General features: G+C 49.4%; 1 protein-coding gene across 4 annotated transcripts in view; it reads left to right on the forward strand.

Moving 5' to 3' along the window:
- The window catches only part of FAM222B (family with sequence similarity 222 member B), an 80,584-nt gene extending 68,576 nt beyond the window's left edge, over positions 1 to 12,008 (forward strand). For 3 of the 4 annotated variants that reach the window (XM_041724855.1, XM_041724856.1, XM_041724857.1), the window contains exon 3: positions 5,909 to 12,008. In XM_041724855.1, coding sequence (XP_041580789.1) covers positions 5,909 to 7,515 — 1,607 coding nt within the window. In that variant the 3' untranslated portion in view covers positions 7,516 to 12,008. The remainder of the gene's footprint in view (positions 1 to 5,908) is intronic. The other variant, XM_041724858.1, reaches the window with a different exon arrangement.
- Positions 12,009 to 12,078: the final 70 nt, after the last annotated feature.

A 12,078-nucleotide genomic window follows, 5' to 3' on the forward strand; every position in this document is an offset into this window, starting at 1 on the left:
ACTGTCTTCAAATTTTATTCAAGAATTGAGATAACCTTCTTCCTTGGATTCAGGGTTCTGTTTGGGGGATAGTGTAATGGAATCCCTTTGTCTCATTTAGTTTCTATCCTTAAATATACCGAAGCCTTTGCAGAGAAGAAAACTTGGTGGTGCTTTAAGCCTACTTGCTCTCTTCTTACCTCTCCCAAAATGTTTAAGAAAAAAAATTCTGCCACGTCACTTATTGTTGTTAGCATGAAACATTTCAGGATGAGGTGGAGCTTAAACTCCCTCCTTTGGGAACCCCCACCAAGGCCCTGCTCAGAGCCGAGACCTCTCAGCTACAGAGAGCTTTAAACCAGTTTTTGGACTCTGCTCTTCAGCCTTTCTCTGCCCCTCATCCTCAGGAGGGTCTTATGAGTTGTTAGAAACAGAACTTGGTGTCTGGTAGGGTGGGGATGGGGTACAGATGTTTATAGACTATTGTGCTTTGTATTGTAAGAGTTCAAGGCAAGAGAGATGGATCAGGGGTCAAGAGATAGGATGTGTGGCATCTTGGCCCACACTCTTAAGTCACCTGGTTAATTGCTTTCTCCAGGCCTAACCCACCACAGGTACAGAATCATAGGATCGATCCCTTCTGACCCTAGCATTTCTCATCTCCTCTTCTTTTCTTTGTGTGTAGGAGGATGTAATGAATTTCCCATCCTAGATGTGTCATTTGCTGTGGGGTAGTCTGGATTAAAGAACATCTTGGCTTTGGTGGGTCCTGCACTTGCTAGGGGACCATAGTTGGTGTTAGGTGGATGCCCTCCTAGAGCTTTTCTAGATTGTATATTCCATGATGTCACTTGCTTTGAGAATTCTCAGCAGTTTTGGAACTTTACTTGGGAAAACTTCCACTGACCTATCTTTTCCCAATTCCCTAGAAAATTGGTTTTTTTTGAATATTTTTTTCTTCATTAACCCCAAGCCTCTACTCCTACTTCTCCAGCTCACCATCAGGTATATTGTAGTGGCTCAATAAATATTGCTAGATGAATGGCTGAAATGATCAAACGTCGTTGGTCCTCAAATCATCCTTTAAAATTTTTTTTTTATTTTTAAAGATTTTATTCATTTATTTGAGACAGAGCACAGAGGGGAGTGTGAGAGGGAGAAGCAGACTCCCCACTGAGCAGAGAGCCTCATGAGAGGCTTGATCCCAGGACCCTGAGATCAGGACCCAAGGCGAAGGCAGATGCTTAACCAACTGAGCCACCCAGGCACGCCCTCAAATCATTTCTGAGACAAAGGTCAAAATTACCCAGGTTTGCTATTACTTTCTATGCCTATCTGCCCCCTGGTGGAAGGGCCTGGAAATGGTGAATTAGCCCTCTGGATAAACCCATAGAAATTTCAGAAATTTCTAAATTTCTGAAAATTAGCTAAATTATTTTAGCTAATAATTGTTGATTGCTTATTGTGTGCCAGGCACTATTTTAAGTATATTTATCTATGTTCTCATTCATTCCTCAATGATCCCATATGAGAAACTCTTCTCTCTCTCTTTTTTTTTTTTTTTTTTAATGATAGTCACACACAGAGAGAGAGGGGCAGAGACATAGGCAGAGGGAGAAGCAGGCTCCATGCACCGGGAGCCGGACGTGGGATTCGATCCCGGGTCTCCAGGATCGCGCCCTGGGCCAAAGGCAGGCGCCAAACCGCTGCGCCACCCAGGGATCCCTTATCTTTCTTTTGAATGTCACATTACTGTTCAGTGACTAGGCTAGAACTTACTCTTGGGTCAGACTCCAAAGCCGGTGTTTGAAACACTGCCTGTGCCTCTCCACCTATTGATAGTTTCCTGCTGCATATGATACTTGTGTCTTCTGACCTTCAAAATAGAAAGATAAACAGGGAGGCCCCTGTGAGGAAGATGGGATTCAGGGAGATTCTCCCCCTCACACCCCTACCCCGCAGCTGCTTCCTGTAGTCCCTGCAATAGATGACACTGCTTTCTGCTACATTTAACTCCCAAACTCAAATCCAGAGGGATTTCTTGGTCAGTTTACTTTTCCCTGTGTGTAGACTCCACCAAACCTGCTATCCTTGAATAATAACTTCTGATAGTTAGGGTTCCTGTTTACAGAGCTTTTTCCTATTCAGTGAATCTCTTGATCTTAGTAATTCGGTGAGGTAGAGGGATACTTATGTGGCTCAGTTGGTTAAGTATTTGACTCTTGGTTTCAGCTCAGGTCATGATCTCAGGGTCGTGAGATCCAGCCCTGCCTCCCACTCCTGCTTGGAATTCCCTTTCCCTCTGCCCCTCCTGTCCATGCATTCTCTCTCTCTCTCTCTCTCTCACACACACACACACACACACACACAAATAAAATAAAGGGGTGTCTGGGTGGCTCAGTGGTTGGGTGGCTCAGTTGTTGAGCGTTTGCCTTCTGCTCAAGGCGTGATCCCAGGATCTGGGATCGAATCCCACATCGGGCTCCCTGCGTGGAGCCTGCTTCTCCCTCTGCGTCTGCCTCTGCCTCTCTGTGTGTGTTTCTCATTAATAAGTAAATAAAATATTTAATAAAATAAAATAATTACATAAAATCTTTTTTAAAAATTCTGTGAGGTACAACAAGCAGGTATCATCCCTATGTATATGAAGAATGAGACCCTCAGTAGTAGGTAATAAAGCTAGTATTTGAATCTGGATCTCTCTAACTTTGTTCTAACCATAGATGCCCTAATCTCTCTCTCTCTCTCTTTTTTTTTTTAAGATTTTATTTATTTACTTGAAAGAGAGAGAGTGCACGGATGCATACATGAGCTAGGGAGGGGCAGAGGGAGAGGGAATCTCAAGCTGACTCCATGCTAAGTGTGGAGCCTTACTACCTCTCAGTCTTACTACCCTGAGATCATGACCTGAGCCGAAATGAAGAGTCAGTTGCTTAAATGACTTGAGCTACCTAAGTGCCCCCACAGATTCCCTATTCTGTACACTGCCTTATGTCCTGATCAGTGATATCTTTGGTACCAGGTATTTAAATAAGCTGGTTATGGGGGAACCTGGCTGAATCAGTCTGTAGAGCATATGACTCTTGATCTCAGGGTTGTGAGTTTGAGCCACATGTTGGGCATATAGCTTACTTTAAAAAATAATAAAAATAAATAAGTTGCTTACAAAGCTGTGGTATCTGTGTTAGCTGTATACTTAAGGGAAGATGTTATAGAAGAAAGCTTCCAGGGTGCCTGTGTGGGAGTAAGATAAAGTGTAAAGAAAGCTTTTTTTTTTTTTTTTTTTAAGGGCTGGGCTTATGTCTTGTACATGAGGTGGGTGGTACTGGATTCCAAGAATGTAGTCTCTTTTTTGTCCAATATACTCATCTCATCCTTGAGATTCTTTAACAAACATACTATAGCCTGTATCCACCCTTCCTAGCCTTACTTCCTTGTGATTCTGATTCCTTTATTTGACTGCTCTCATCACCACTGTCAACATCTGCAGAAGCAGGACAAAAAGAACTAATTGGTGTAAGTGTCCCATTCCATACTCCTGAATCAAGCCAAGCTACCTTCCGGTGGGGGCGGTGGGGACACCCTGAGACTTGGTACTGACTTGGAAACAAAGGATTCTGTTGGTCAGCGGGCCGCTGTACCACCCTGTCTTACCTGGCCTGCAAGGAGAGAAGCCCACCAACACTGAGGAAGGCCCAGGGGCAGGCCTGTATTACCTGTCTGGACTAAAATCCAGCGGCTTTGGACTGCCACGACTCAGCTGAGCCCAAGGTGTCTGGGCAGAATAGAACTTATACTGACGGCACTTGCTAAGTCCACTACATGTCTGCATTGGGTAAGGCGCTGGGCTAGGAGTGTCACGTGATCTTGGCCGGTCAGACACCTAATGGCTGATGTGGGCAGCTTCTAATGGAATGCTGCTGCCTTGAAGGACTATTAGTGATCCCAGATTCTTTGGTATTTTCTTATCTAGGAGAATGTAGTGAGGGTCAGAAACTGTCCCCACTCTATGGAGACTGATGCCCATTGAGGGTCAGTGGCTTATAAGAAGCAGCAGAACACAGACTCTTCTCTCAGGGCTTTGATTCTGCTCACCAGCTACTGCTACCTAATGGATAGAAGATTTCTGGGCGTCTTTTGCCTCCCTCTCCCTTCCTGGCCTCAACTGTCACTGTCACATTCATCCTTTTAAGCTTCTTCAAATCAGTCATCTTACAAACATTTCATTTATGGACAGAGCATCTATTCTGTATGCAGTGAATAAAGCAGACCTCAAACACGTGGGAGTGCCCTACTGCACTGAGTTATTGTGCCCCTGAAAACACAACTCTTTCCTGTACTCTTTTGCTTAGTTCTGCCTTGGTGAGCGTGGGACCAAATCTCTCTGTGCCTTGTGGAGTTGAGCTCTCTTTTCATGCCTCTGAGAGCAGCATTTTCTAAGCAGTTGCTGCCAGGCTAACCAGCCACGCCACTCAATGAAGGCAACTGTGCCCTCTTCCTTCTTGCACACTCCTTGAGCCCCTTCCCTTTCATTTGATGCCCAGTGATGTGACTGAATGGGATCTTGGGCCAAGGCAGCTGAGGCCACCAGCTGGGTATTCGGTCAGCTTAGTCTTGCTGTGTCCTGGCTGCCTTCTGCAAGGGGGAGAAATAGGGCCGGAGTTAGCTACTTGAGCCTAGGCTCCCGGCCAGGCCCTTTCCTTCTGCTGGGGCAGTCTGTGGACTTGTTCAGCAAACTTTTACTAAGCTTCCTCTGTGTATACTTAAGAGACCCCTACCTCAGAAAGGGGGAAGAGAGCTGAGACCTTTTGCAGGAGCCTGGCATCCTTAAAGAGCTCTTGTTCTCAGAGCCTTTTCCTTTTTGACTAGAAGTCTGACATCCGCCCGAGCCCCCTGATGGGTGGCCACTGGAGATGGGAACAGAGAGACTGTTAACATTAATGAGGCACATTGAGTGGGTATTTCCGCAGTCTCAAAGGAAGGCAGGTTTTTCCTCTTTCATTTTGGAAAGTGACAGCTGACAAGGGCCAAATACAGACTATTTTTGGCTCTCAGAACTTTAAGATTCTCTGAATCCTTTATTCTCAGCTCCCTCCCTGCTGCCCTGTCATTATTGTCACCCCCCCCCACACACACACACACACACACACACACAAGGAAATAAAGCCTTTTGATCTTCACCCAATCAGGCAAAGAGTAAGCTGTAAACAAAAGTGAACTTGTGACATAAGGCTTAGGGGAGGGATGTTGGCAGCTTATTCCTCTGCTCCTGAAAAAGAAGCATCCTGTTTGCTGTGCCAGGATGCCCACCCAGTGGGTATGGTGCCCTAGCTGCCAGGGCACAAGGGAAAGCTGCTTCCTCCCTGGCTGCCACAGACTGAAGAGGTGCCACTCTGGGTGCCCTCTTTACCTCGATGTCCTGGGGAAGGGACTGAGTTGAATGGCCACAGAGGGCCCTGACAAGCAGCTCTGTGTAGAACCTTCACCCCCCAAGGCCAGCATGGGTGGTAGGGACTTGGAGAGAGTACCATATACGGGAACCAACCCTCAATTAACCTTTGTGAGAATTGGCCAGGTTCTGGCTCTCCAGAATCCAGGACTTTGAAAGTTCCTCTGTTGATCTGATCTTTGGTGGCCTCATTTATAAATGAGAATCCTTGATAGTAGCTGCCTTCTAAAGCAGGAGTGAGGATTCATTGAGATAGCCTGTCACTCAGCACCAGGCCTGCCCAGTTACAAGTACTGACTAAACATTAGCAGTGCTCATTACTATAGGGGCTCAGTAAGACTGGGTCTAAGATGAAGACTAGAACTTCTTTATCCCCTGCTCCACCTAATGCCCTCAAAAGGGGAATCTAGAAGGGCTGTTGGCTTGGCACTCATGAGCTCCCTCTCCTTCTTTGCTCTCCTTACCCTTCTCTCTCTCTAGGGGACACTACACAGAAAATGAGAGCTGCTCACTATCCTACCCCAGCCGAATTGGACGCGTATGCTAAGAAGGTCGCAAACAACCCACTGACTATAAAAATCTTCCCCAACAGTGTGAAGGTTCCCCAGCGGAAACACGTTCGTCGTACTGTGAACGGCCTCGACACATCAGCCCAGCGCTACAGCCCCTACCCGACTCAGGCTGCCACCAAGGCAGGCCTGCTTGCCATTGTCAAAGTGCCAGCCAAAAGCATACTCAAGGACTTTGACGGCACCCGAGCCCGATTGCTCCCTGAGGCCATCATGAACCCCCCAGTGGCGCCCTATGCTACTGTGGCACCCAGCACTTTAGCCCACCCCCAGGCCCAGGCTCTGGCCCGCCAGCAGGCCCTGCAGCATGCACAGACCCTGGCCCATGCCCCTCCCCAGACGCTGCAGCACCCTCAGGGTATCCCGCCACCCCAGGCGCTGTCCCACCCTCAGAGCCTCCAGCAGCCTCAGGGCCTGGGCCACCCTCAGCCCATGGCCCAAACCCAGGGCCTGGTCCACCCTCCAGCCCTGTCTCACCAGGGTCTCCAGCACCCCCCCAATCCCTTGCTGCATGGAGGTCGGAAGATGCCAGACTCAGATGCCCCCCCGAATGTGACCGTGTCTACCTCAACTATCCCCCTTTCAATGGCGGCCACCCTGCAGCACAGCCAGCCCCCGGACCTGAGCAGCATCGTGCACCAGATCAACCAGTTTTGCCAGACGAGGGCAGGCATCAGCACTACCTCAGTGTGTGAGGGCCAGATCGCCAATCCAAGCCCCATTAGTCGCAGTCTGCTCATCAATGCAAGCACCCGGGTGTCGACCCACAGCGTCCCCACGCCAATGCCTTCATGTGTGGTCAATCCCATGGAGCACACCCATGCGGCCACAGCCGCACTGCCTGCCGCAGGCCCTGTCAACCTGCCCACAGGCATCTCTCGAGCCCCCACTGGCTACCCTAGCGACCTCAAGCCAGTCGCCTGGAACCAGCACCAGCTGGCTCACCTACAGCAGATGTGCAGTGAGGCTGGTGGGACGCCGGCCCCTGGCCTGACAGGCAAGCATGCAGCAGGACGCGAGTTGGCAGGGCCTGGCTTTGTGGGCAAGGCCCCTGCCTACCCGCAGGAACTCTGCCTGGCACAGTCCTTCCATCTGAAGCCACCCCTGGAGAAGCCAACCCCATCCCCGCCCGTCAACGGCCTGGCAGCCCCACTGGCCTACCCCAATGGTCACTACTTCCAACCCCTGTGGAACAACATTCTGCCCACTCCCAATAGCGACAGCTCGGGGTCTCAGGACCTCGCCATGCCGTTCCATGGTGGGCAGCCCACGGGTGCACCCCTTGACTGTGGGACGGCTGCTGGGGCCCACTACCGAGCAGGGACTGGGGGCGGTCCAGTGGCAAGCCAGAACAGCTTGATGCAAACAGTGGATTACCTAAGTGGGGATTTCCAGCAGGCCTGCTTTCGAGAACAGAGCCTGGCCATGCTGAGCAAGGCCCACCGAGCCCCTGGCAACCGAGCCCCTGATCCCACAGATAGTCGAAATCTTCATATTCAGCACCCTGGGTATAGATAGGTAGCCCTGCTGCCCTCCACAAGCTACACATCATACATCACCCTCCTAGGTTTAGACTTACTTTGGAGTCATTGGATAGTTTCAAATTTTTCGCTCCTCCAATGTGATCATTCTTAGATGTCTAAGGGAATTTGGTGGGATCTAATTGAGGACATCAGGGGATGCCCTGTGCCCTCATCCTCCCCTCCACCATCCCCAGTAACTTCTGGGTTTATGTTAGGCCCTAACCCCAACTCCAGGCTTTTCTCTCTGCTGCCAATCAATCCCTTTACCTTGGCTGTTTCCCACCAGCCACCTCCTGTCTTCTTGCACCTCTGCCTGTTCCCCTCAGGACTGAGGTGTGGGTAAGGTAAGGGCCCTGGGTGAGGCAGCTGTAGGCGCCCAGACCCTTAAGCTAGGCCTCTCCCTGTCTGTCTCTTTGGGACTAAGAAGCCAGACTTCCCAAGTGCTCTGGAAGCAAATTCCTTGTTCACCCAAAGATCTCAAATCAAACTCACCCAGTCTTCACCTCCTCCCACTCCCCTCCATTCCTCAGGGCTTTGTTTTACATCTACATGGATTCCAGAGCCACTGCGCTTGTTCTTGCTACTCCTCAAGGGCACCCTGCAGGTACTTGGCCATAGCCTTGAGACGTGGGGAAAAGATCCTTGTATTGGTCTTAGTTCCTGACACCCACCCTCCCCCGGCCCCTTCCAGCCCTAGAGAAAGGTAGTAAGGTAGTGAGCATTCAGCCAACCCAAGATCCTTTGTGACCCAAGATCCCTTTGTCACTGGTGTCACTCTCCTAACTCACTTGCCGCTCCCATCCCTTACGCCCCTCCAAAACCTAAGCAAAACAAAACAGGATCTTATGGAACTAGGTAGGTGAAGGATGATCACATTGGGGTTTGGAATTAAAAACACCAAAAAAAAAAAAAAATGCATTTGGTTCTCTCTACACTGGCTAAGAATATTGCTCTACACTGTAAGTTTTAAATGTCCTGTTTCTGTATGAATGTAGTGTGGGTTTGAGTAGCGTTGTGTGAGCGGCCCCACAGGTACATTCACCCTCTAGTCACCTCCTATTGCAGCCCCAGTTTAATGAAGAAAGAAAGAAAGGAAAAAAAAAAAAAACACAAAGCCTTAAGCTCTTTGAATTCTTCCTTTACCAAATGAGCATGGTTCTAACAGCTGGAGGTGGATCTACATGGAAAACAGCCCCTCCCGCCCTTGCCCATCCTTCACCCCATGCTCGATGTGTCTCACTCCCAAGTGGCAAATAGTTGGCTAGAAATTTAAACTTTTCTGTAACTTTAAATTTAGATTGTTTTGTAATTTTTTGCACCCTTCTGTTAAAGATACATAGTTGGGGTCTTTTTTTTTTTTTTTTCTTTTCCTTTTTAAACCAAATAAGCCCTTACCTTTCCTCTTGTCTCTGGGGAATGTTAGCTGATGTTCTTATTTAAGATTTGGGGTTTTGTTTACTATACTATCCACTGTTCTTTAGCCAGAAATTCTCTAGTGATCTGAAGCAATGTGACTGAAGACCAGTTTATAAATTATGTGTTGGCAAGTTGCCTTATATTTAAAAAGAGAAAAAAAGAAAAAGAAAATGCCTGATTGTGTCATGCCAAATGATAGCAACATGAAGTCCTAATTTATTGTTCCTGATGTCCCTGCCGTCTGCGAACACTGGTACCTCCCTGTCCCTGAGCCCTTAGGGGGCACCTGCAGCTTCTGGTGCAGGCCACCCCCACCCCCAGCCCGCCCAGGCATTGACCGCCATCTCACCTAGGGCCCGTTCTGGGTCTCGCTTCTCAGAGTTACAGTGAAAGGGCACCACTGTTTCCCCTTATCCCTTGCTTGATTTCCAAACCAGGTATTTTTGCCGTAATTTTTTCCAATGCCTCTCCCTGAGAGGTGAGCTGCCATCTTAGGAAATTGGACCAGACACCAACTTGGGAGCTTTAAATCAAAACCTCAAACCCTTAAATCTCTTCCTGTGTAGGGGTGCAAATTTCTGAAGCTCTCACTCCCACCCCTAGTCTGCATGGAAAATGTACTGTGACACCCCCCCATTTACTTCCCCCCCAACTGCCCTTGCCCTTTGGTGTGAGATGTTTCCTAGTTCACCCTGAGCCCCTCTCCCTTCTCTGCCAGCCAGTCCCCAACCAGCAATAAGGGTCCAAGCCAGGGCCTCCTGTCCACACTCCCTGCCTCCATCCCACACTGCCCCTAGGGAATACCTGGATTCCCTATGCTGTCCACATACTGTAGCATTCATTCTCCATCTCCCTCATCTTCTCACCTGTGGTGGTTTATGGGTGTGATGGGGTTTTTAAGATTATTATAAACCAGTAAAAAGAAAAAACTGACCTGATCTCGTCCTATTCGTTGAATGCTGTGAATGTGTGAGGTGATTTTTCTTGTAATGGTTTCTAACCTCATTTCTAGGAGGGAAGCCAGTCCTCGTTTTTAATAGGGGAGCCACGTAGTGTTTGTCCCACTCAGGAGCCCTCCCAGTCTGTTACCCCAGAGCAAGTGCTGTGGTGGTTGGAAAGTATGGGGTAGTCTACTGCAGCCAGCTGCCCAGCCCTGCCCTGCCGGCTGGGTGTGCTGTCACTCTCACTCCAAGGACCATTGAAAAAGGGATCTATCTGGTTTGCTGATAAGCCAACTGCAGACTGAATGTCCCTCCCTCCCCTTCTCCTCCAGCACTTTGGAATTCTGAGGGCCTCTGACAGGTGGAGGTCATAGGTCCTGTAATCTATAACATGCAAAGTGCCCCCTCAGAGTACAGTCCCTTCTGAGCACACCCATCTCTGGGCGGGGGCGGGGGTGGGGGGGCGGCTTTAGAGAAGGGCTTCACCTCCTTTATTCCTTAGGCCATCCCTGTAAAAGCAAGCCTTCTACCTGGGTTACATACCTGGAGTCTGCCTAAGATCACACAGCTACAGAGCCGACCCACAAGGTGAGCCCAGCTCTGTCTTGCCTCTTAGGACAGGCGCTTGAGTCCAGCCCACATTTTGATGCAGAACCTGGCCTGAGGGGCGCCCAGGTGGCTCAGCAGTTGAGCATCCGCCTTTGGCTCCGGGTGTGATCCCGGAGACCAGGGATAGAGTCCCACATCGAGCTCCCCACAGGGAGCCTGCTTCTCCCTCTGTCTGTGTCTCTGCCTCTCTCTCTCTCTGTCTCATGAATGAATAAAATCTCAAGAAAATAAACCAAAACAAATCTGGCCTGAGTTCCACAAAGCAGTTCTGCTTGCAGCATCGCTGGAATGAGGTTTGGGGTCTGGAGTCAAGTGCAACACCCATTGTTGCACACAACTCTAGAAGTTACCGTTCCACCTTCCCTGTCCCTGTGCTCGAGTGGTGCATGGCACAGGCCTGCCAGCAGAGGGAGCCCAAGCTTGACCCAGGGTGTCGGCTTCTCTGGGAAGACGGATGCTGGACGCATGGTTTTCCACCTGTTGCCTGACGCAGGCATTTGGCAGAGCCCAGGCTTTTCCCTACCAGTTTCCTGGCATCACTGTACCAAGATGGAACCATCTGGAGAAGCAGTCTTTACTTCCTCAGCAAGGCCACCAGGGTCCCATTTCCCCCTCGGTCAGTGAATGTGACCTTTTGAAGGTCCTTAATCCTAACACAGGCTCTTTTCACTTCAGCCTGTGTGGCAAAGTGAAGGCAAAAACTCCAGCCCTTGAACCTGCCCCTTAGTAAGGTAGTGGTAGTCACACACTGGGCCTCTTCCCAGGGCCAAGCAGAAAGAGTAGGGGACTTGATTAATTGTGAAGTTTGCAAGTCTAGGGGAATAGGAATACTCCCATCTTACCAATAAGACTTACAGTGCCCCATGCAGCTGAACAACTTGCCAAAAAGCAAGCACAGCAAGGATCCAAACTCAATTCTACAGCCAAAATTAAAGGGAGCTATACTACCAGGGATTGCTAGAGCTTCCAACAGAATCCAGGCCCTGTCCCAGACCAGCTTGAAAGAGCACTGAGAATTCGGTTCACGCCTCCGTTCCTGTTTTGTCAGTCAAATGTGGGTAATCACAGGCACTGAGGCCTCTATGAAAAGTAAACAAATATGGATGAGAAAATCCAGGTGCCCTGTACATCTCACAAGGCCCATGGCTTAGTCCCTGGATATGGGCTGGGCTTTGGGGCTGGATGAACCTTCTGTCAGGCACGTATTTTGTGCTGGAACAAGCACTGTCTTAGGAAGTCTTCATCACAACCAGTCGAGATAGGTTCTTTTAGTTTGGGGATAGGAGCGATTTCATTGGCCTATTGTATTAAATGAAATAATGCAGGTAAAGCACCTAGCAGTGTCTGCCACGTGACAGCTATCATTACTGGACCAAGAAAGACCAACTTAGGGTGGAAACCCTGGGCTTTAGTGGAGGGAGGATCAGGGGACTCCCAACTTCTGAAATGTTCAGAGCCTGCATCTCCGCCATTTAACCACCAGGCGGCAGAGGCAGGCACAAAGCCGACGCGATTCCCCTGCCGTCCGCCAGAGGGCGATGCAGCAGCCTGACTTCGGCCCTGTGACCTCGCAGTCGGGCCCTGCCTTCCAG

This window comes from Vulpes lagopus, chromosome 12 (genome assembly GCF_018345385.1).
Source record: "Vulpes lagopus strain Blue_001 chromosome 12, ASM1834538v1, whole genome shotgun sequence".
NCBI lineage: Eukaryota > Metazoa > Chordata > Mammalia > Carnivora > Canidae > Vulpes > Vulpes lagopus.